Source organism: Labrus bergylta, chromosome 23, assembly GCF_963930695.1.
Source record: "Labrus bergylta chromosome 23, fLabBer1.1, whole genome shotgun sequence".
NCBI classification, from domain to species: domain Eukaryota; kingdom Metazoa; phylum Chordata; class Actinopteri; order Labriformes; family Labridae; genus Labrus; species Labrus bergylta.
Window position 1 is genome coordinate 4,198,299 of NC_089217.1, and position 26,076 is coordinate 4,224,374.

A 26,076-nucleotide genomic window follows, 5' to 3' on the forward strand; every position below is an offset into this window, starting at 1 on the left:
AAGACTAGTAATGTTTAGTTAAATCCTGGTTGTATATATTCACATTCTTAGTTTTGATATTTTTAGTGCTTATTTACTTTGTATTAAATATTATATTATGTTTAGATTTGCTAACCCATGTGTTTTTTACTCATATTGTAGGTGTATGCTGCTGTAACGCCACAATTTCCCAGTTTGGGATCAATAAAGTAATTCTATTTTATTCTATTCTATAGGTGTGTGTTGAGTATTCCCCCTTGGAAGGTCACTGCTGCAGCGTCAGCCTCATTTACTATCCTTTTTACATCAAAATTGTAACAAAAATATATGTAAGCCTATAATTCTTTTATTTATTATAAAATGAAATTCATTCTAGTTTTATTGTGATGTTATTGAAAACAAGCGCAATTTGGTAAAGGTTACTAAACCTAATATGTAGTTTTTAACATTGAATATTATTCATTATTGAGGAATATTAGGCTGCTGAGATGTGTTTTTTCTTTTCATAAAGGCAGTTTAAGATTTCGCGCGTGTTACTGGAATAATACGTCAGCCTGGGGATTAAGGGGATGTGGGCTGGCCCTGTAATATCCAAAGCGATCCTCTAACTCTGATTCAGTCGGATCTCAGCTGCGGTTGTGGTTCTGTTGGCGTCGAACAGACGAATCATTACAGCGAGCTCTCTTCACCAGTGAATAACAGAGAGAGAGAGAGAGAGAGAGAGAGAGGAAGCTGTTTTTACGGAATAACAGTCTCCGCCTTTGGACAGGAGTCGGGTAGGGAGATTTTAAATGAAATATGAGGAAGGTGTTGATAAATCAATCGTGTTTTTCTCTCTCTTGGATACCGGATTTCTGAAGCTTGTGAGCGCACGTTTCGGTCTTTTTTTTTTTTTTTGCAGAGTGATGTAGCCTGTGAGAATAAAGAAGCAATCGTAAAATCCGACCCTGTCATGGATGCGAGTGTGCAGTGATGCTGCAGGTGCAACTGACAATAGTCTGTCAATACAAAGAGCAAAACACTTACTGGTTAATGTAAGAATCCGAAACAAGGGCTGAGCACAAGTTCTACAGCACAGTATGGTTGTGGCTCTTCCAAATCAGATGCTGCAGATGTTTTGAGTGCAGGTTCATTGAGCAGACCCACCTTACACACAGAGACCAGATGATGGTCCCCGGGGCCCCCAGCACGACCACCGCCATGCTCCCAGCGTCGGAGGCTGCCAAGATCTACCAGACCAACTACGTTCGCAACTCCCGCGCCATCGGCGTCCTGTGGGCCATCTTCACCATCCTCTTCGCCATCGTCAACGTGGTGTGCTTCATCCAGCCGTACTGGATCGGGGACGGCGCGGACACTCCGCAGGCGGGCTACTTCGGTCTGTTCCACTACTGCATCGGCAACGGGCTGTCCCGGGACTTGACCTGCCAGGGGAGCTTCACCGAGTTCAGCACCATCCCCTCCGGTGCGTTCAAGGCCGCCTCCTTCTTCATCGGCATGTCCACGGTGCTGGTGCTCTCCTGCATCGGCTGCTTCGCGCTCTTCTTCTTCTGCAGCACCGGGACCGTTTACAAGATCTGTGGCTGGATGCAGCTGGCTGCAGGTAGGACACTCTGACTGCAGGTGGGGGGGCTCTGTACAGCTGTTGAGTTGTGCACACAAAATAATATCCAGAATTTGAGGAGTTGATCCAATAAGTTTTGCATAAAAGATTAGGGCTGGGAAATATATCGAGTTTTTAAGATATATCGATATATTTTCAAACAAGATATAGGGTAAGACAATATCATTAATATCGATATAGTTTATGTTGCATTAAAATAATGTTACAGAGGTGCCAGGTCACCTTTTTCTCATCTCACTGATGATGACTGACTGTCTGTCCCTCTTAACCCTGCTCCTCCCCTCTCTCTCTCTCTTTTATTGTATTTAAGGAACATTTTTATTTTATAATATTACTTTTTAAATTCACAAACAGGTAGTTTATTTTCCATGTGTTTTCACTGTTAATAAAATACATATCGCTGTATATCGAGTATCAATATCGAGATATATATATTTGGTCCATATCGCCCAGCCCTATAAAAGACTCCAAAATGCACAAAAACTGCACCTAAAAATCCAGATGTTATATTAGTTTTTCTGATCATGTAAAATCATTTAAACTCTTTGAAGCTTACCATTAGTTTCTTTGGTCACTTGCATAAAAGGTATAACCTGATTAACCTTCATTTTCAGGTTGTATATTAAAGATCAAAACATATTTTACCCATGTTATAGGCTGACACACTAATTTGAGCTCTGTTGAGATTGCTCAGAGGTCAATGAGACATAGAAACGCATAATTTCTTGAAAAGTCTAGGAATCAGATTGGAAAATAAATTGCCAAGACAGAATGTACAAGAAAATCCAGATGTTCCCTGCTTTTTCAGGTGAAGGACACCGCTACTTCAGCCATGGGATCACCATGTGTTAACACATAGATATTCTGAGATGTTTTAGTTTTCAGTGTCCCCGAGACTTTTTTAAAACCAGCACCAAAAAAATAAAACCTGAGCTCAGTCGTCATAAAATGTTACAAAAACAGAAACAGGTAAAAAAAAGTCAGTGCTCCTCTCGGTTTGCACTGTCTCTCCTTTTAACTGAGAGCATAGTAAATTGGAAATATGCAAATTATTCCTCTTGCAGTGAGCGCATTAAGGGTCTCTGTAACTTTTTCAAACCGAACATGCATGTGAAATAAAAACACATGTAAATGAAATGAGAGAAGAGGAAACTGGGTGGACATATAACTCTTCTTTTAATTATCACTTGTCACACTTCCAGCCTCCAGAGCTGAATTATTAGTCTGCATGTGTTCACTGATCTTGATTCTCTTCCAGTCAAAGAACTAGCGCAGCTCAGCTTGATGTCTCCGCCAACTATTTCAGCTCACGAGGGAAAGAGTCTAAAAATGTCAGCCCTTAAAAGAAGTTTTCTAAATTCTTGTGATAAGTTTTTCCCCATTTCGTCGTGAAAATATCTGTGTTTCCTGCAAGAGTATAAAACCCTGATTTTTTTTTTTTTTTAAGAGAGAAGCTACGATGATGAACTCTTTCACAGACCTAACGGCACCCTCTTGCGGGGTTTCTCGTCAAAGATCAGAGTTGCATCATATTTCTTTGTGTCACAACTTGGCTTTAGGTTTTTCACTCCATGTCCGGGGGGCTGATTTAAAAAAAAAAAAAAGAAGCAGCTGATGCAGTCGCCTCTTGTGGATTTTGTGAATGAGATACACAGTGTTGAAGAGTAACTACATTTACAGTTTTGCTTTACTTGAGTGTGTCAGGATACACATATGAACAGCTTGCAAAATTGTAAACATTTTTATCAATTGTCCTCTTACAAGAAGCATTGTACGTTTCTTATGGGCAGTTAGGGAAATCAATGCACCTCCCTGTGAATCCACAAAGTCAGAACTCTTTCCTTTCTCTTGTGACCCATTGGAGATTCAGCGACCTTTAGGCCGGGTGCCCATTCTTCTTGCAGAAGTCGTTATATTAACATTTTGGCTGCACTCACGGCCTCATTCAGTATCTGTCTGGTCTCCTCTGTCTCGTCTAGTGAGATATGTCTCATTCAGACGGGTGTGAAATCGGCCGTTAAAATTTTCTTCTCTCTTGCTCAACAGTCTGAAATCTCTCCCCGTGATTGTGAAACGATCCCGTCAGAGGTCGGTTCAGGTGCTCTGTGTCTCTGCTGTGATGTGTTATCAAAGGCCGCCCTCCTCTCAAACCGTGTCTCTTTTAGAAAGAGACCTTAGAATGATAATGATGTGGAAAAGTTTGCATTGTATTAAAATAAACAGTCTGGTTTCAATGGGCAGAGATTTTTGAAATAGTTTGCAGAAGTCTTTTGTTTAATTTTGCACAGAGGTTGGCAGGCGTCCTTCAGACTGAGCTGGCGCCCCGCCCAAACTGAGAATCCACCTTTATTTTATTTCTTTCAATTTTCAGCCTTAAAAAAAAACATCCTCCAAACTGAAAGAAACAAATCACCCTGGACAGAATATAATGATTGTAGATATTGATGCAACACTCCTAACAAGAAAGGTGTCCAAATGCTGATCAGTGAAGCAGCTATTGAACTTTGTTTGAGCTGTAAAAAAAAAGATTGAGGTCACTCACTATTCATTGAGTCAATGATTTGGGCTGAACAGTCCAAATTGTTTTTTTATCGTCTCCGAAAACTAAACAACTCAGAAATCTTTTTGACCACTGAAGAAGTATCCAGCGCTGTTCCTCTGCCCTTCAGTGAGTCAAACTAAGGTGAACATTTTGCATATTAGAATCATTAAGTTTGCTGATTCGTTTTTTACAGAAGTTTGGTTTGCAGCTTGGAAATTATCAACAGCCAATTTAATTTGTTAATATCTGGTGACCTTTGATGAGTTTCTCTCTCTCTATGCCAGCTCCTCTACTTCCATCCAGATGATCTAATCAGCTGATTAAATTATGCTGATTATTTATTCCCTCTACACTCCATGAAGTCATGAAATAATTATCATTTAACTTGGTGGGTTTTAAAAAATGCCAGTTCAAATAATTTAATCATCACTGGCCCGAGGGCGGAATAAAAATCACTGTTTTCTCTGGAGTCTGCTTCATGAGAAGGAATGGAAGAGCTTCTCCTACATTTACTGTCTTTTACTGAGTTGCTCTGACTTTAAAGAAAGTAAGTAGGAAGTAAGGAAACTGCAGAAAGTATTTGCAGTTTTCAGAAGCTGAATTTCCTTTTGCTTTGGAAATGTTGAGCTCCAGACTGTTGGCTGCACACCAGTCCACCAGGGATCAAACCTCATTTTTGTGAGCTGCATCATTATTATTTTACACTGGACTAACGAACGTGGCATTACAAAAAAAAAAAAAGAAAATCAAAGTAAAAATCTTGTAGATCTTTGTTTTGTTTCTTTTGCGCCCCCTGTGGCCATGTGCTGTAACTGCAGGCGTGCTCAAGGTGGTTGTTTTTTTTTGACTCGTTGCTTTAATCTTTAAACCTTGAGTTTGTTTTTCTTGTCACAATTGGACAGTCTGAGAGCTGCAATGCATTGTGGGGCGGTTTACTAGACTAGAGTGTGCTTCTGACCTATAGTATACATCCTGGTATTTCTCTACACAGAATTGCATATGAAATTCGGATCATGCTAAATATAAAGTGTTTTGGCATTTTAATTCCCCAGATCTCAACTTAATCTTCTCCTATGAGAGTTTTTTTTTCTCATCAGAACATCTTTTAAAAAGAAATTGTTTCATCCCACAGAGACTTGTGAAATCAGCGCCAACGGGCATCTAATCCAACGCACGACTTAGACATTCAATGTTGGTTTTGACTTTAATTTGCCCTCGATCTGTAGAGATATCCCCAAACCTAATGACCTACAAGGTTAGTAATGGCTTATTATTTATATATAAGCCATAATAAGTGATTCATTTGCCGTTACCAAATCCATTAGTCACATTTTATACAAGCCATTTAAAAAGCATGCCTCCTTTAAAAGTGTGACTGATAATGGAAACAGGATGATGTGAGCGTGCTCAGTGCAGAGCAGCGGGCAGACAGCGCTGATGTGAGGCTGCATGTCGCTGCTCAATAACATGGGAGGCCTCCAGAGCTCTGACGGCCATCTGGATCACACACACACTAACACACACACACACATAAATATATACAAACACAGGGACACATGAAGATTGAAATTGTGCAAACAGCTGCCCCTGTTTCTAAAGCAGCAAAATCCACAGAAATCCATAAAAGTGATGTTTTCCAACACACACGGTCCATTTCCTGGTTTTCTGACCAGCAACGAGTGGTTTCCTCTGCCTCTCTAAGTGGTTTGGAGAGAAAAAAATGAAAGCTCCTTGTGGTTCTTGGAGGTTTATTGATCCAAACATTGCCCTCCAGAATCACGAGAGAGCTGCATGTTTTATAGTGTAGAACACTAGAGCTCTGGTTTTCCTTTTGTTTTGCCGCCTGATAACACACCCTGATAAAAAAGAGAAGCATCCGACTGTCTGATATCATACGCTCGTCTTGTCTAGTATTCAATTTTACACCTTCAGGAAGATGTCAAGTGGAAGCGGTGCGTGCTGCTTATCACCCTCACATTGTGTAAGGGAGAGATACACAGAGACGATATCACGCTGCGTCTGAGGAGGAGAGAGAGGAGAGATAATGGGAAGTGATGCAGGGGGTGTTTGAAAGCTGAAGTCTTTATAATGACACACTGCTTGTGTTATTCCTGCACATATAATAATCCAATAAGAAGCCTCACGTACTCTTCTTCAATAAAGTCCATATAATTACCTGTTAGAGTCTATTTCCCTTGGATTCTTTTTTGAATACCTGCAACAAAACTTTAATTAAAGATATTTTGTAGAAGTTACTCCTTGCTCTTGTTTGTTCCATCATACCTAAAAAAAACAGCCACAATCTGTGTTCTAATTCCTGAATAGAAGTGCTATAAATGTAGTACTTTTCCTCATATCACTTGGCATTTAATAGATAAATAAATGGGAAACTTTCTAATTGGCTGTCGGTCATCTCTAATTTTGAACATTTCCAGTTGCAGCCTTCTGGATTTAAAACAGAGCAGCCTATGACATCCGGCCGGTCATTATCCTCTCACACATGTAATGAAGGACAGGAAGAGTCTGAGAGGCTTTACAGTGATGTCACATGACCACACACACACACGAAGAAGCTATTAGCAGGACAGAAGAAAGACATTCTCCACCCGCAGGTGTGTTTTTAAATGAAACCCTCTGCCCTCTTTTCTTTTTTTTCTCAGTAAAGTGCTCAGCTGTTCTCCCTGTGGCCTCTAGAGAAGCTGCCTTTTAAAGAAACTCTTTTCTTTTAGCTCCTGGGAGGTCTCTTTGGGTGAATGGGGACTTAACACTGGGTCAAAATACACTAGACTACAGTAACACACACACACAAAAAAAAGGAAGAGGGTGATGGACCTAAGCAGAGTGAATCAGCCAAATTAAAAGCCAGCCAAGTCAGCTAAGCTCACAGATCTCAACTGGAGTTTATATCTGAGTCCCAGGATTAAGAAAGTGGATCACCTCCTATAGATGACGAGGATCTTAAAGGGACAGTGACATGTTTGTGACCTCGATAGGCCTCTGACACTTTGAAATAATATTAAATGGAATAATTTGAATTTGTTTGAATACAGCCACATTCCCAAAGAAATATTAAGGAAAGTAATCACTAACAAAAACATTACAAGTATATTTTGAGCTTATGGGACCTTCCACTGATTAGTTAAAGTCTTTATATGCAATTTTTTACACTTAAATATAATATAAATCAAGTCTATCTTATGAAAATAACTCTGTGAGTCATGACTGTCTACAATGGGTGTAACACCCGAGTCCCACTGTCTGTGATGTTTTCAGAGTTTTCAGAGTCCTATCTTCAGTTTGTTTACATCGCCAGGACGGCCGGCTGACTCCTCCCCTCAAGTATAAAAGTTGTTTAATTGCGGGACTAGAGAAACAGACTGTACTCACTGCTTAACACAACAATGCACCACGAGTTGTTTTAGTTTCATGCTGGTGCTCAAGGGCGACATCTGCTGGATTAAAAAAAAAAAGCATATAAAGCCTTTAAGTAAAAACAAAATCACATTTCAAACATATAGATAAAGAACTAATGTGCAAAAAATTAACAAAAACGATGTATTTTATGATCAGTGTATCACCCGAGTGATCAGGGATCTACTATATAGAGTTGTCAACCGGAGGATAAATCTAAACACAACGCAGGAGAGGCGACGTAAAGGTGTCACAGAGGGTGAGGTGTTTAATGAGGCGTGTAGTGGAGAGGTGAGATTGAACATTGTGTGTCCAGAGTGGCTAAAATAACCACAAGAGGTCATCATATCTGCCCGTCAGCTGGACGTAAATCTGCTGCAGCCAGAGGAGAACTGTGACAGTAATGTGCACCAACGATTGTATAGTTAGTAGTCAGACCTGCTAGCTGCAGCTCTGTGTTAGCTGCATTTTAAAAAAAACATTATTAAAAAAAGTTATTATTATCTCTCAGAACCCAAAGTTGAGTTATGGGGATTCAAAAAAAAAGCTCAAACTGAGAGAAGTTGAACCTTTGTTGTCAAGGTCGCTTTATTCTGAGATGTTTAATTCAGCCTGTTGATGAGTAGCATGTCGTCCGGAGGTGATGATGTGTTTGTCTCTAAAGATTAGCGAAGATGTGATGGACAGATGAGGCTGCAGGAGCGGCTCAGGCTTGTTTTGAGGTACGGCACGGTTGGTGTGTCTGATTGGGGGAATCTCAAGGTATTTAAAGCCTTAAGTGTGACTGACAGTTTTGATTGCGGCGTCGTTAGGACGAGGGAACGAGCAGAGAGATCGAGATGATGTGAGACGAGGGAGGAGGAGAGGAGAGACTGAGGGCTGCCAGAATGAAAACCAAGAGTCACAAATCTTCATATGCATCCGATCCCCTTAAGTGCAGAGAAATGAAGTGTAGTTTAAGGGGTGTTTCTAGAGACGGGAAAATTTTCACGCACTTACAAAACATAATTTATTAGCTCCAAGGCCGCTTTGATTCAAGCATGAAAAGTTTGCCTGAAGTTTATATAAGGAATTGGGATTATCTCAAATTGTATATACAAATGTGCACTTATAAATATGTTTTCCCCCCTAGTGGCAGACATAACTTCTTCTGCACTCCATCAAAGTTTGTACGGCTATTTTTGATGATCTTGAGGAAAAAAGTTTGTCTAGATTTTGTCAGGCATGTCATTCCTTTTTTTTTTTTTTTACTGCCAAACTCCAGCAGACTACTTGACATAATTCCTGAAAATAAATCATGCAAATGTAAGCGACATCATGTTCCCACATTTACTCCCAAGCAATGTTGCAAAAATGTAAATGCGAGTAGGTGTTATGAAAGTCGTATCAAAGCTGTCATGTAACATTTGTCTCAATCCATGCTTGTCCAAAGGCCCTCGAGACGGGATAAACAACGATGGCCACCCCCGTGTCCGTCTCTCTGTCGGCTTTGACGCAGATTCAAAACTTGTCAGAAGTGTCCATAATGTGATTATACTGAACATATTCACTGCTCCTTTGTATCTGTTTTTAATCGCCTTATAATCACACTTTGAATACAGACTTGATGGTGGCATGGACCCCCTTTGAAATCGGATTGTTTACTCCCACCCAAAGGTTCCTCACTGGAGCTTTAAAGACTTTTCTTGTGATTTTTCACACTTAAATGTAGAAATCAAGTAAATCCTCTGAAAATAACTCTGTGAGTCATGACTGTCTACAATGGGTGTAACACCCGAGTCCCACTGTCTGTGATGTTTTCAGAGTTTTCAGAGTCCTATCTTCAGTTTGTTTACATCGCCCAGACGGCAGCTGACTCCTCCCCTCGTGTATAAAAGTTGTTTAATTGAGGGACTAGAGAAAAGAAGAATAACATACTGTACTCACTGCTTAACTGTGTTTCTAGATCACGCTCATTTCAGGTAAATTTACATGCAGTGTGAAGATACCAGCATAATAAAGATCGCATTAGCATGCTAACACAACAATGCAGCGCAAGTTGTTTTGGTTTCATGCTGGTGCTCAAGGGCGACATCTGCTGGATCAAAAAATCGCATATAAAGCCTTTAAAGTAGATATGATTTGTGTAGAAATAAATGGTAAATAATAGTTTATTTGTATACATAATTAGGAGCTTCAGGTGTGCCACTCACACACTGTCACACTCCTGTTCTCGTGATATCTGGTTGTCTGTTGAGGCTATAGAAAGAAACTTTGCTGTCTTGGAAAATCTGCTGCCGTTCTGCCCTTTAAATTGGTGGGACGATGGTGACAGGGTGTCCAGTTTCCAGACAGAGAGAGACGAAGCTTGATGGGGAGATAACGAGGTCTCTCCTGGAGCGTCTGCACGATGTGAATGTGCTGAAGTTATAGAGCTTAATGACACTCCTAATCAGGTGCTAGTTATGGAGCAGCAGGAGGGCTAACAGCTGGGGATACAGATGGAAAATGAGAGCTCTGAACGGCGCGACGAGGGGAAGAAGGAATGATTGGCAACTCAAGAGTTAGACGTCCCCGGTGTGTTGTCGAACAGCAACAGGAAAGACAAGATATTTATTCATCAGAGTGCATGTTTCAGAGATGCTGAGTGGGAGTACCAGTGAAGCAGACGATGTTGTGTTTTTCTGCAAAAAAAGAAATGTTCACCACACTGCCGTTGTATTATCCTGTTGTATCATGTGTCCCTCAGGGAGCGTCACTAAATAGCCCGCTGCCTTTATACACGAGGGATCAGTGACAAATCCCTCAGCAGGGGGAAAGTGATAATCTCAAGGAGCGTAAGCTGGTCCCAGAGGAGGACAAAACACTCATGCCTTAGTTTCCCCGGCTGCCTCTAAAGTCTTATGGGAAACTTCAGAATTACACAAACTAACTTATTCTGCAGGGTTATGGATATCAGACTGTTCTGCATCTCTAAGGCTTCCATAATGGAGGATTTCATATCATCCCAGAGTTGAAGAACACTTCCAATTTAACCACATTTAATCAGAAACTCACAACCCTGAATTACATTTTCATATATTAATACAAATGCACAGAATCTGTTTCTGTTTGATTTTTAAATATTCATCTTTTCAATCCGTTTGGAACAAGCTCCACTCGTTCAATCACAGCCGGACTGGTTCCCGATTGATTCCCCGTGTTAGGTAATTGCTCAGATCGTCCCAGTAAGACCAGTTTGCAGAGCCTGAGAGGGAAAGCAGTCATTAAACATCGTCCTGTCTGAGCTGCCAAAATGCCACTAAAATGTTTTTTTTTAACTGATTAAAGTGGTGCACGGAATGAGTATCTAATTGGCTATTTTAGTGGTGAAGTGATGCAGCTCTAAAGATGTAGGTCGACGCCCGTTTGAAATGTGTAGCGTTACTATCCGTGTGGAACCTTTTCCATCACGTTTCCAGCAGGGATGCATCAATTTCATATTTACGGGTAAACACTGATTTTTGGCAGGAAATGTTCCCGCATGACTTCACACTGTTTTTTTTTTTTGGGCAGACTCAGGTTTACACCACAGAATAAATATTCAAATGAGCGATGAGAAACACAACGAGTGACTTATAAGTGACCCCCATTTCCTAAAAGGTTTGGACATTGCGTACAGACTGTGATGATTTGCAACGCTCCAAGGATTTTCAAATGGTTGACGAGTCGGGTCTAAATCCAGGAGGGGCATTTTTTATCAGACACAAACTCATAAAACTTCGGAGCCTTGTCGTTGTAATACGTTCAGAATGTGAATAAATGACCCAGAGAACAGGGCGTCCTGGATTTCCAAACAGAAAGTCACATTTTGACTCGCTCCTGGATTTGGTTTGTACACCGTTTCCTCGTTGCATCATCAGAGTTTCAGCTCACATTTGTGAATGCAGCGATGGAATCATTCACATCTTCACCGACCTTATGATCTGTGAGGTGTTCAATCAGGGTTTTTTTTTTTTTTTAGCTTTTGTTGCCACTGTCCCAACTTTTGTCCAATTTTTTTAAACATGTTTACATCAAATTCAAATTGGCACAAAATGTCTCAGTTTCAACATTTGATACCAGATGAAGACAGTTGATAGCTGATGGGGATTTGAGATTGGGATTGGTGTAAAAGAGATTTCAGATTATTACTTTTATTATACATCTGTTGTTAGAAATGTTGGTTTTGCACCGCTGCCCTTCTACACATCTCCTCATAACTCCTCATAACCTCCCACAACTTCAAGTTAAAAACAAGACGGAGCTCTGAGGCTCTGCTCGCTGTGATGTGATGTGACAGGCTGAACCGAGACCCCCCGAATCAACCGTCTGCCAAATCGACCGGTGAATGACTTTGTTGCTTCTTGATCCCTCGGGCCTTTTCAATCTGAGTTCACAGTTTTTTTTTTACAGACGAGATATTTTGGACGTCACAGCCCGGTTGTTACGACCTTGCACATTGAAAGCGGTCATTGTTGTTATTGTTTCTCTGGAATGACCATTGACCTCTAAGGTCTTTGTTATTCTGTCTAATGACAGCTTTAGGTTCCAGGGAAACTTTGTGGGCATGAGTTTGGTTATACCGAAGTGGATATTGATGTGTGGTTGCACAGAGGGACTGGCTTTAGGCTCAGTTTTGAGAAGTTGAGTTGAAAAAACATTTAGAGTTAGAATTGTACGAGTTAAGGCCGGTTAGTGAGTCCAGCCTCTGTCTTCAGAATTTAAATCCCTGAACGGAAAAAAAAATTAAACATTTAAAATGTATTATACCTCATTTGTAGATATCTGCTTCTTATTTTCTGTGGCTCAAGATTGCAAATTAATCTCTGTTTTTCCTGGAATCAGATACAATAAGAAAGCTGCAGCCTGTCCGACCTCTGAATCTCTCCTTCCTCTTCATCCTCAGTATTTTTTGTGAATCTACTCAGCTTTCTAATTACATGTTGAAGCCACTTCAATCCCCCTCTAATTAGGACCTGAGGGCAAAGAGGGAAAGTGTATCTTTACACATTACATCTCCCTGCCTGAAGGCAACCAGAGGGTGATGTACTTTAAGATCCCAAAATAAACGGACATGATGTTTGCATTAGCATGTTTACAGTGCAGGAAATTAATGAATCCAACCTGTGGCTTCTTTCCCCGCTCTCGCTCTCTACCTGACTTCTGATTCTATCGACTGTCCAATTTCTCAATAAACGCATAAAAGCCAGAAAAAAAAAATTGGATGCAGCCAATGTTTCCACCGTTCACTTTAAATATAATTTAAAACCAGTAAATGATTATTCAGACTCACCGCAAAGAAAGGGTTCCCAAGCTGTAGACATCAGCCAACGGGACAACTTGTCACAAATCTGAGGTTGCAAAAGGTGGAGGACCCAAATGTAGTTTAAAAAATGATTTCACTTCACAAAAACAAGGCTCACTTCTTTAGAGTCCAAAAAATGTCCAAACTGAAAAAAACAAAACCATTATAGGTGAAAATCAAATGGAGCCAAGAGGAAACAGAACATGGGTGAATGAACTGGGAACAGAAGGTCCACTGATCAGACACAGGTGAAGACAGTCAGGACCATCAAAATGGAGGGAAACCAGCCAAAGAGAGGAAGTAAGACAAGACACAAGAACTACAAAATAAAACAGGAAACACTAAAAATACACACGAGGAAAAACAGGCAACACCAGCATAGAAAATGACCAAATGAGACGGGAAATGACAACTAAGCAACAAAACAAGAGTCTCAGCACGCTGTATCGTCCCTCATTCACAACATGTGGAGACGTAGTTTGAGCTAATGGGGACGATTTGACTTTAACATATAGTCACATCAGAAGATATTGTACATCGCCAGAAGAAGAGGCTCCTTCTGTTGCACTACGTAAGCCGTTTATTGTCAGGCATTAATGATCGGCTTAACATAAGCTTATGTTCTCCAGTTGGGGTGTGAAGCAACATCTGACTGAAATTATGCTAAGAGGAATCATAGCCGTGCTGTGTTTGTATCCATCACATCAGCACTTGTCCTGAAAGGTGGAGCAGGTACGTCGACCGACTAGGGACACATAGGAGTGTTAGAACAACATGGTGAAGTGTATTTTGCATATTATAAAACCAACTTTAACAACTTTTAAAAAACCTCACTTATGCCGTATGCTTAACAGAAAATATCACTCTAGTTGTCAAACAAAAAAGTACTCCATTTAATCTGTTAAAGTACAGATTTTAAACTCCATGAATTATGTATTCCTTCAAAGTTATTCTTTTTTTTTTTTTTGTCAATTATGTTTCAGATTGCCAGCATGTCTGTGGGCCGGTCTCGGCTATTTTTTATGCTGGCAGGAAAAAAATCCTTTGCAAAAACTCCCCGGTGTTCCCTGATTATTCATCGACCAACAGAAACCTCAAAAGAAAACGCAGTTTGAATCGTAATAGATTATATCTGGGATGTGCTTTGAAGACAGATTACAGCACATAGATGCACACAACATGTGTTTTGTATTTAGAAATAGTTTGTTGGACATTTCTGACCAGCAAACAGCGGCTACATGTTTGATCCGTTAGACTTTGTATCCACGTCGTCTACAGCAGAGCCGTGTTGATTCGTCCCACATGCACCCAAAGGAGGAGGGAGGAGGCTTTATAGATTTCCCATCGGGGGTTTATCTTCTTGATCAGTGGGTCGGGATGGGAGGAGACAGCCTGTTTGATTTATCCTCCTCCTCCTCCTGAGTTAGGCAGCAGGACAAGGACACAGTGACCCGTCTGAGTGTGTGTGTGTCTGGGCTTTTGACTGATGTTCATTTTGACGTGCGAGCGTTTGAATTAATGAGTGATGCTCAGCTGTCTGCAGGTCTGGAGGAGACTGAAGCACAGGTGTAGAACTTCACCATATATCAAGTTCTGTTATGACACCTGGCCGTCAGTGTTGAAAGAGTGAATGATGCTCCTTGATTTATATAGAAGAAACTTCAGTGAAGGTCGAGCCTCATGACCCACTTTTAAAAGTCTGAAACACGGCTAGGGACTTTGTTTTGGAAGACACTAGAAAGACATAACTTTGTTTTACTTGTTAAGCTCTAAGTGTATTCTCAGGTGTGTAAATGTGTTTTAAGGGTTAACAGTTTTCCTTTCTCCGTGTTGTGTTTACAGTCGCCATTTTTCAAAGGTCATGGATAAAAAAATAAATAATAATACTGATTCAGAATGTGTGCAGAGAGGGAGGAGGACGGGACGTGTGTTGTTTCAGCGATGTGCGCGGCCACTTCAGCCACCCATTAACGCTCTTCCTTCCTCCCCCCTTTTTCGAGCTTGCTGGTTGCCGTGGAAACAGCTCTTGGTGCTCTCTGCATTCTATCACTCTTCGTTTCTCTCTTTGATTCCTGCTCTCCGAAAGATGGTCAAGGTGAGCTGTTTCGGGTGCAGTGGGGTAAGACAGGAGGAAGGAAGGAATGCACTCCAGGTGCTGTGTCGGATTTTTTGTGAATTTCCCCTCAGGATATTCTGGAATTTTCCCGGGAATTTTTCAGGGAACTGTCCTGGGAATTTTTGGGAAATTTCTCAGGAATTTGTGGATATTTTCCCACAAAAGCCTGACATTTTTTTTTGGGATCTCTTGGGGGAGTTTCTTAAACTTTCCTGAAGTTTTCTTTTTCTTTTATTAGCATTTTTGGAAACTTTCCCCAGAATTTTCAGAAATTCTGCAGGGAATCTTTGGGAACTTTCGATGACTGTTCCATGAATTTCTGACCATTTTTGCAGGAATCTTCAGAGATGTTCCTGACATTTTCACTTATATTTTTGAAAACTTTTCTAGTTTTTTTTGGCAGACTGAACCTCCCATAACCATCTCTGGGAGTCATTCATGGGACACTGAAGGGTCCTCCTGTTCATTTAGAAAAACAAAAGATGCCCCTGGTGATTGTCATTTGTTGCTCATGTGAGTGTGCAGAAGCAGAAGAATCAGAAGAGGCTGATTGTGTCACTTTCACACCACAGCACGAGCGTGTTGTTGCAGCTCTGATGCTCATCGGTACAAATCCCTGGATCACTGTTGAGTAGGGACAGCAGGCAGCCCGTCTCCATGGTGACGCTGCATCTCCCTCATCAAATTTGATCGGATGCTCAGTGCAGGGTGCGACCTCCCACTCCCCCAACATGTTTTGTACGCTGAAGAAATCAGAGGATGCCTTGATTAAAGCGCATTTTGAAAACTCTGAAGAAGGAGACTGTTCCAACTAGGACTGACTTCAAATGAGGAATTCAAAAAAATGTTAGATAGCGTCACTGAGTTTGGATGCAGCTTGTGAAACATTCTCCTGTGGGCTGTGAGACAGCAGGGGGCTGCACACATTACAGGAAGCATCTAAGGGGAGGAAAACAATACTGCCCAGGAGGATCATTGTAGTAAGTTTTATGCAGATTATGGGCCAAAAAAAGAAGACTCTGTTTCTTCTGTGCCCAGAAGGTTTCACAAAGGGGCACAGGGAGGCTCTGGAAATAACCCAAACATGCTGGCACTTCAAATGCATGTAGAATATAGAGTGTATGATGCTTAAATCTAAGTGTTTTTTCAGTTAGATTATAAAGCACTAATAAAAAGAATAACTCTTAGACTTCATTTTGGCCTCCACTCAGCTTTTCGTTTGTCACATCCCTCTTTTCAGAGATTGTAAATTTGATCCTCAATCATTTTGAAGTTTCCTCAAGGGACCGTCCCAAACTAGCTAGTCTTTGAAAAAGCGTAAAAATTCCATTTTGCTTTTCGATCAATTGAATAAAGATAGAATAATGGCCGATGCTGTTCAGTAGTAAGTAAAACAGAGGGTTGATTTTCACTTAGCTGGCGTGATGTGTGTGTGTGTCTGTTTTGTGTCTTTTTCAGCGTGGTTTCTCCCTCTGTGTTTCTCTCTCTGATGTCGGCGCGTGCTCTGTCTGGCGTTGCATCTTTAAACAGCCTCTTTCATTCCCGTAGTGTCTCTCAAGGAGGTGCATTGGGATTCCAATCTTGTAACCCTCGTTTTCTGCCGTCCCTCTTATCTTCACTCCCTCTCCTACGCCCTCTTCGTTTCAATCCACACCTGAAGACAACACACATACACACACACACGTTTATTTCAGGGTTTCCGATCCTTCCTGAAATCTCATAATACACAGTCTTGAACTCGTCTTTTTACTGTCATGAAACACCTTCTGATACTCTTGTCATCATCTCTCTTTACCTTCTTGATGAGCTAACGCCTGAAGCCGATCATGTTATTTTAAGCTGCATTAATCAGGCACCTCTCTTGCCCGTTCTCTCATCTCTCTTCTTTTTTTTTCTTATTTCTCACTCTTGTCACTTCATCTTTACTCCTTACTTTATCTTCCTCGACCTCTCCCCCCCCCCCCCCCCCCATGGCGACAGCACAAGTGATGGTGTCAGTTGTTGAAGAGGACGAAGAGGGGAATCGAAAAAGTGGGCATGCAAATGGTCTGTTGTTTCCACCGCTTGAGTACGAGCATGCATACAGAGCAGCTGGGACTGACCTCGAGTCAGCGTCTAAATCACAGGCGGTTGTAAAAGCTGTGCGGTGCAGAGCAGCAGAGAACAGCTTCCACTCGGGGCTCCTGTTTCAGATTTCAGCACCCCCCTTTACTCGGACAGCTCCTTTATAGGATTAAAGCGTTAGCAGGGAAGTTTAGCGCGATGCTTAATTGAATTAGGTTTTTGCAGCTTTAGCAGTTAAGATCCTAGACTGTTAATGTTCTACTTATTATCCTCCATGCTTTATATGTATATATGCAAACGATAGCAAGAAAAGGCCGTCTATGAATCTGCATTCTCAATATCGGGCCATGCATTGATGAAATATTTAACGTATTTTTCTTTGAGCGGAAGTTGAATGTTTCAGGATTCTGTTTTATACTTACAGATTCTCGGTTTAACCAGCTTTGTTGTCTAAACTCAGACACTTTTTCGGCATAAATAAATGATTATGTACGCCCCGATAGCATTTCTCTTACCGCCAGTATTTAGAGGGATTGTTTGAAAAAGTCACAACAAATAAATTGAAGCATTAACAAACAGCTCTTCTGGAACCCAAAGACGAGACGTCGATGGGCTAAAGAACGTCTGGCTCTGTTTGTCGGATGTTGTTTTATAGTCGATAAAATATTGATAATTTTCTGCTCACAGGACGCAGTGATGTTCAGCGTCCTCTACTGTATGAAGCATGGACGAGTCTCTGTGACATCACCCATTGGTTTCCGAAGAGGCACGATGAAGCTGAAACGTGATCCATGTTGGAAATGAATTCTCGGTCAGCTCATTAATGTGCTCCATGAGCGGCCGATGCACAAACCCTGTGAATCACTGAACCTCATAAGAAGTGTTAATGAGGAGGGGAGGGGGATTCATGTTGCAAATCATGCTGCCCTATCGCTCAGTACACACACACACACACACACACACACACACACACACACACACACACACACACTCTCGCTTAGCCCCCTGTAGAGCACGAGCGATGAGGTCAGGGTGGAGGAGAAGGTGCCAGTTTCTGCCCCGATGAACTCCCATTAACATCGTTTACCAGCGTCCACCTTGATGCTGCTGCAAAGTGAACACAGGATGAGATCTCTGTAACTCCAGCCAATCAACACACACCCCAATAACCATGACGTCCAGAGAACAGGAGGTGCAGTAATGTGTGTGTGTGTGTGTGTGTGTGTGTGTGTGTGTGTGTGTGTGTGTGTGTGTGTGTGTGTGTGTGTGTGTGTGTGTTTAATAGCATGCAGTGATTGGACACAGAGGTCTAGATTATTACACCTCCTCGTCTGATTGTCCTCATGTCGCTGCCAACAGCTGTCAGCTGGGAGGCCTTCAAGGAAGGTTAAAGTGTGTGTGTGTGTGTGTGTGTGTGTGTGTGTGTGTGTGTGTTTGTCTAAGAGAGATGAATCAAGGACACTCGGTCATTAAAGGGACGTCTGAAAAACTTTGTAATGGCAAACTTCTTCGGTGCGATAGCCGGGCTGAAGCTTCAGTGTTTGTGGTGACAAACACTGAAGCTTCAGCCTGCATCGACTCTAGGGAGGAGGGGGTGTGTGTGTGTGTGTGTGTGGGGGGGGGACAGCTCTCTCTTGATGTTTTGAGTTTGGACTGCAGTGTCAGAGTTCCATGTCCCTCCTTTAAGAATCCGGCTCCACTTTTCAGTTGTCCTAAGATGACTCGAAAGTGTCAAAAAACCACAGATCAGTCGTCTGTTTCCTGCACCGCGAGTCTGAATGTTTCAAGCCGCTCGAGTTCACTCCAACATCTCTCATTTGAAGTCTGGAAACGAGCCGACGGAGCGGGCTCGTCTGAGGGTTTCGTAATGTCTTTTCATTATTTATGGCCCGGGATTGTGTGTGCAGGCTGCCGGGATGCTGAGAAGAAGAGGAGGAGAGTTTATTTCATCTGGAGAATGAAATGTTTCGTTCTTGCATGTTTCACTGTGGCTGCAGAGACGCAACACATGTAGTTACACATTTTCTGTGCGAGGCTAACAACAAAGCAATTTCCCCCGGAGATAAAGATCGGCCTCAGCTGACTTCAGAGCCATTTGGACGCAGTTTAGAGGATAGAAACAAATTATGAGATTCTTCTTTTTTTTTTGAAAGAGCAACAAGTCTGCTGAAGCTAAAAGATAAGATTCTTTCAATTTGTGGAAAAAGGGACGACTTGTGGGGAGACTGTTTGAGAACACACTCGACAAAGGTTCAGAGGGATTGAAACGTTGTGATTTTTTGATCAATCTTTGATGCCAATGAGATAGTTTCATGTCCTGCAAACCTACTTCCTTCTCTTTGAAAAGCTTACTATTTAGCTTTAGGTAGTCTGATACTATCCTCAACTACCGCAGCACAGAAATGGACTTCTAACAGCATCCAGATGAGCGTTAGAAACAGCTCTTTGATCCACCATATTTCCCCCTTCACTCGAGCTCTGTGGGAGATTTAAGATTTGCTGCCGAGACAACGGGCAGCTCGACTCGTTCTATTAATATTACAGCGGCGAGAGCCTGCAGGAGAGCAGGTTGTTTACACGGGAGAGATGTGTGTGCACTGTACCCAATCCTCTAACATGCACAGAGAGAAAGTCAAAGCTGCTGTGCTGTGGAAGAAACGCTCAAAGATGAAGAGTTGTGTGAACGTGAGAATGCAATTTCTCTCAAGAGAGTCAGAAATTAAAAACTTCAATCAGCTGTGTTTTTATTTTTAGAAGAGGGGAACATTCAGTTTGTTTGAGCTTTAGAGACGCCTAAAACAGAAGAAGAGAAGAACTAAACAGGCCTCTGAATGTATCAGATAAACCGGTGACAGTCAGGTTTCTGTTTTAAATTTACAGATAACAATTTCAGGTGCGGACCCAGGAGAGTCTTAAAGTTATCCCAGAGAGGATAACCACAAAAACACAAGGGATAAATTGGAGAAGGGAAAAAAACAATGAAACAGTATAGACCCAAAAACAAGCTTCCAAAACTTCATAATGCACCGAAAACGAGGAACTAAAGCAGCTGACACATCAAACATCAGCCCAAATGACATCTTAACAAAGAACGCATTGTATTCATATTTGTTGAACATTTGGAGACACTGCAGCGTTGTGTGAGTGATCTTTTTTTTTTTTGAAATCCTGCACACTTGCTGAACGACTGAGGGAGTTCATTCTCTGGAAATCAAAGTGAGAAATGATCCGATGGGCATGTTTATTCTTCTCACCGGCATGTCTGAATAAAAATGGACAGACGTATCAGGACACGTCATCACATCGGAGCAGAAATGTTTCATTGTCAGCTTCAAGAAGGTTTAAAGAAGGTTTTTCCGTGTGGAAAGTGTGACAGCTTCATGTATCCTCTCTATCTGCTTGTTCCAGCCTGTCTTTGAATCTGTAGATTAAAATCAATGCATTGGGAATTATTTGATTATTTAATTAGCTGAAATACTCAGTTTTCACTTGTGTCATATTTTTTGGTATCTTCGAGACCCCGACTAGATTTAAAATAACGTTCTGTGGATTTGCTTCAGTTTCCTGGCGGCACAGCACGAGTTTAAAATAATTGCCTCAGTAGGAGCGATATTACAAAAAGTCTGCAATGTGCCAAAATAAAACTGGGAGACAGCAACATATCCTATAACTCTGTGACTGCCTGGTGAAAAGCCTCCACTGTTTTTAACCTCCTTTAGCCGTGACAGCTTTTAAAACAATTTAAAAATCTCTCTTACGGCAAAGGAGACATCATGTTGAAAAGCTGTCAGACGTAGTCGACCTCTTCATGTAAAAGTTACCTTAAAAAAAAAAAAAAGAGGCATGCAAACACATAACCTGCAAGATCAGACTTTTGGCTTCACTCTCGACGACGATAAACGGACAGCTCAGTCAGAGCTGTTAATCACCCGATAGCCTCGGCTGACTGTGTGAGTGACTAAATGTGAAAACAAATCCACGCTGCCAGCTGAAGAGATGTGAGATGACTCTGCTCTAACAGCTAAGTGCAGCAGAAGGCTAATGAATTCAGCCGACTCACCACATGGAGCTGTGAAACATATTCTCCTTCTCTCTCTGCCTCATTCTTTTTCACCTCTCGCCGTCACCCTCTCCCTCTCTTTCTGTGCACTCTCTAATTTGCAGGCTGCAGACATTTATTTCCAATTTTCTCTACCGTTGAGCAAGCTGTTTCCAACCTTGTCAAACAAACTCAGATTCATAAATCCAGAGTCATTTAGCTTCACAGGCGTTCAAGTCATCACTTCAGACTATTTCAGCCATTCATCCGAATCATTCAGCTTTACTTCTGAGTTTTATACCGACCTAAAGCGAGCTACTTCCTGTCTTTGAAAACTTTTAGATACACATTTCATCGATTCATAAATCACTCTAAGCTCATCAACCTTACAGTTTTTTAATTTCTGTAATAGCTACTCTCACTTTTTATGTATTTCAGTCATTTCAACCTTTAACTATTCTGTCTTTTGTTGACTGACTGATGAGCATTTTCTTTGTACTTTTGATTTGACAAAGATTTAATATGACTTTTATTTGTACCTTAGATTTCCTCCCTCTGTATGCAGTGACGCCCTGAAGCTCTGACCCACCTTTGCGTCTCTCTCTCTCTCCGTTCCAGGAACATGTCTGATCCTGGGCTGCATGATCTACCCGGACGGCTGGGACAGCGACGAGGTGAAGCGGATGTGTGGCGAGCAGACGGACAAGTACACGCTCGGGGCCTGCTCGGTGCGCTGGGCCTACATCCTCGCCATCATGGGAATCATGGACGCCCTCATCCTGTCCTTCCTCGCCTTCGTCCTGGGAAACCGCCAGGACAGCCTGATGTCTGAGGAGCTGCTGGGAGACAGTAAGAGGATGGTGGAGACATGTGACACAGCAGGGTGCAGATCATCACTTCGCCTTAGCGGGTTATAAACCAGAAAGATTGGAAACTTCTGCACCAACTGGTTGATCCACTCAATCGATCAGCTGTCAGTCAAGATGAGCGAATCCTAAAAAAGTCAGAAAACATCCTCCAATAGGTTTTCCACCGATTGGAAAGTGAGACACCAAAAGACGAGTATCAAATGTTTTACTTCTCAGAGACGGTTTGGTGTGAAATCAAGGTTACAAAACAAAACAAGTGCCAACAAACTAATAAAAAAAATGAACGAATGCTGGCCTGAATGTCTGCTCTGTGTATTTATGGCTCGAGCATTCAGTCAGTTCAGCCAAGATTGAATTCCACTTTTGGCACGTGGAGTCCATTAATTAAGATTTTAAAGTCTCGAGTCTGAGCAAAGTCAAAGTAAAAAGAAAGTTAATAAAACTGGCTTGTAAAGATTTTCTGCTTAATTAGACTTTCTATTAAAACTCAAAGCAACAATAAGACTGAATCCATCTCCCAGCAGCTGGAAATTAGAAAAGAAGACACCCTTATCTCCTTTCTGCATAATTTCCCACGCTTGACTAAATCACCTGCATACATTAGGAGGAATGTTTTACACCACCTGCTCGGCTGCGTCCGCTCGCTTCTGTTAGAACTGAGATTTTTCTCTCTTGATTGGGGCGAGATGACAACTGCACTCGGACACCGGGGAGGATGATTTAAACAGCAAAGAAGGAGAAGAGAATACAGATGAAGGAGGCTGAAGATCAAAAAGGAGAGAAAGACGGGTGACTGGGAGGAAGAATGCACCAATAGCGAGGGTTAATTGAAGCCGGGGGGGGGATGCTGGACGGAGTCATGAATTACTAATGGCTGTTTACACAGCTTGCTGGCAGCCTGTCTAAATGAATCACAGACACCCTATCAGCCGGGACACAGTCCACTGTTAGAAGCAAAAGATAAATAAATGTTGCTAGGAGGATGAAGCCATTATCAAACAATAGAGCAGAGAGGAAGGACGAGACGGAGAGGGATAATGAGCCGAGGCAGATGTAGAAGAAATATGAGAGTGGAATTGAAAACAGGGAGATTCATCAAAGTTTGGACGGGATGTTTTCCCATCCTGTCACTCAGGAGGATGGAGAGTGACACCTGTTAGGAGTTAGGAGCACACGGGGGAGGGGATGTAGTTCATGCTGCTTGTTTAGTTCCTTAAGAGCCGAAGTTTGATGTAACACTGCCACCTGCTGGTCAGCAAGTATCAGTCATTGTATCGTCTCTATACTGAGCAGGTCTCTCCCTCTTTTCTCTTCACAGAGGCCGGCAATAATGCCATATAAGGTTTGGTGTTTGTAAAGCCGTCGCACACAAACAGGTAAGGATTTTATTTGTGAAAACACACAGAAAAAACTCGATTTTCAAAAATACCCGCCTACCTGTCGACTAGGCCTTCGACTTCTGTGATATTTTCTGGGAATTTTTGTCATGGAGCTATTTTGATGAAGAATCCAGATTAAAGTCTGACATGTTTTCTATCTTTTTAAAGTTTTGAATCTCCATTTTAAAGTTGTCACAAAGTTAAACATGTTAAACTTTGTGAGTTTCTATAATCACCGACCCTGCAGAGAAGATGCAGCTCGTTGTTTCTGTTATCAAAAGCTCCTTCAGTAACCTGTTTGGATCATTAAAAAAAAAACAGTATTAATCACAATAATGATATTCATAATCAAAAAACATCATCATGTAATAACTTGATGATTTAAATGTTTCACCAGTGACTGATTTTTTTTTAACATAATCAGTAAATATTCAAACTTGATATCAAAGATAAACACTCTTATCATTCTAATCACTTAAATTGTTGTGCATCAAACTGTATTTGAAATTTGAATATGTTTGTATTGTTTTGAGCATCTTGTTTGATTAGCTAATTCTGTGTTCATGAAGCTGATTGGATTTGTAAGTTTGTTTATTACCTTGCTTGATTAAAACTCCTGTGAGGAACTTTTAGTTCATGTTGATTATGGCGCCCCCCTGTGGTCAAAGCAGTACATCACACCTCTTCTCGGATATTGTCCTGTACATGTGAGAGTAGTCTCTCTCTCTTTTGTAGCTCGTAAAGAGGCAACAGTATTAATTTCAGCCTGTTTTAAAACCAGCTACAAACTCCTCACAGGAACTTTAAATCAGATGTTTTGAAAACCAAAGGAGATCGGATCTACGTATTCAACAACAATTTCTGCAGAGTTTATCCCATTTCTCTTTTCGTCTGCAGGTCTTACTGCCAAGATGTGATGTTACTAGAGGATCCAGCTTCCCTGTCCCAGTTCAACCTGTGGCTGTGACGCAGAGCTTACGTGGGGGAAAGAACAGAACAAGAGGAAAAAAAGAAGGGGATGAGGAGGTCTGGAAAAGGCCACACAACCTTTTTAAGGACGAGGACGCCTCCTTAACAGAGTCTCTGAAAACTCCCGATGTAAAATAGTCGTCTTGTTCATCTCAATCTTTTTAATCCTGCAGGAGGAACTCTTTAAAAAAAAAAAAAAAGAATAAAAAAAAAAAAAGAGTTTACCTTTTAGTTTGTCACTGCATCATCTTACCCCGAGCTGTCCAAGCTGATACGTTCTTCTTGTGGGTGTGAGGAAGGCTGATCAAGTGCCCAGGATCTGCTGGGGAATTAAAAAAAAATGTAATTAGAGAGAGTCCTCATGTTGTCATTCAGCTCCAGGACATTCGTTTGGACAAAGAGCGGCGAGCGACGGGACCGCTCAAATCGAATTAAATCAACACAAATTGCTCAGACTTTGACCGACACAAACAAGGACTTAACAGACTCGAGGTCAAAGCTGTCACGACTTCCTTTGCATCAAGTTAACAAACTCCATGAAAAAGAAGGAGTTTACTTTCTGGACTCTCTGACTTTTCAAGGAGAGAGAGGACTGGAGAAAAATAAAATAAATAAAAAAAACTGGACGAACAAACACTTTTGTTATGATTAAATGTTTGATGTAAATGGAATCAAAAGTAGTAATTTGAAGTGTGGCTAGTGACGAGTCTGACAAAAAAACAAAAACAACAGTTGTATGAAGTCTATAATTTGTGTGATGTTGATCATGTCGCTGTGGTTTGTCTCGACTTTGAAGCGTACATTCTGAAAAGTGAAGCTGTGTGTCCTTTATTATTGTGAGCCATATAGTATCTTGTATTCTAACAGTATTATGGAGCACTTAAGAAGAAAAAAAACAACTAAAGGGGACATGATGTGACGCTGGATATGTTGAGACTCTTTGTTGTAATCTTTTTTTTTTTGTCCCGTCTTGAAAGCTTAAAGAGCGAGTACACACACGAGGAGTGTCTATCTTACATTAAACTGTTATTTTCACTTTGATGAAATAAAAAGTTCAAACACTTTAAATACATGAGGCTGACACTTGGGTAAATATGATTATTGTTTATGGCAGAGGGTAAGCGTTAGCTAGCAGAACTGACATTAATGCCACTTATTTCGGTGTTAGTATCTTTGCTTAAATAATGGCTAAACAGCAACAGCAACCTCCAGTGTTAAAAAATGAAGCCAATGCTGAAGTGCAGTTCATCCAGTGTCCACTAGAGGCAAACTCTCACTCATGACGAGGACATGTTCAGCCGTTTTCTGTACGGGTCTATCAAAATGAATAACTTTGTATTACCGTAATCAAGCGTAGCATCTTTTTCTGGATAAGGAACTACTAAAAAAAAAAAGACGAGTAAAATCGCTCGACATTCACACGTCATGATGCTTGATGTCCATACTTAACCTCGGCGAGAGACGAGCGGGTTAGGACATGCTCGCTCGAACTGTCATTGCTAACAGAGCTGGCCAATCAGAGGAAAGTGGGCACAAACTGGGGAGGAGGGCCTTAAAGAGACAGCAGCTGAAATGAACCGTTTCAGGCAGTAGCTGAAACGAGGGATTTTACTAACTCCAGTGTAAGATGAATGAGGAGTTATTTGAGCTACACATCTAGCAATGCTACTCAAGAGGTGTCCCAGACTGACATAATGAACGGTGAAAGTGAGAAGAATAGATCTCCTTTAACTCTGATGTATTTAAGAAATCTGAGTTTCAAATTGTTCTGTTATGTAA

At 41.4% G+C, this 26,076-nt stretch overlaps 1 protein-coding gene and 1 long non-coding RNA gene across 2 annotated transcripts; one reads left to right on the forward strand and one right to left on the reverse strand.

The window, feature by feature from the left end:
* Positions 1-560: 560 nt before the first annotated feature.
* On the forward strand, positions 561-25,365 carry lhfpl3 (LHFPL tetraspan subfamily member 3). Its single transcript, XM_020653773.3, has 4 exons — positions 561-1,582; positions 21,699-21,929; positions 23,268-23,325; positions 24,226-25,365. Exons 1-3 carry the CDS (start codon positions 1,144-1,146, stop codon positions 23,288-23,290), a joined length of 693 nt encoding a protein of 230 aa, XP_020509429.2. The 5' UTR covers positions 561-1,143; the 3' UTR covers positions 23,291-23,325; positions 24,226-25,365.
* On the reverse strand, positions 19,771-21,784 carry LOC136177655 (uncharacterized). The gene is made up of 2 exons (XR_010665163.1): positions 21,670-21,784; positions 19,771-20,462 (listed from the first exon to the last, which is right to left on the reverse strand). It is a non-coding gene; the product is annotated as an uncharacterized lncRNA (long non-coding RNA).
* Positions 25,366-26,076: the final 711 nt, after the last annotated feature.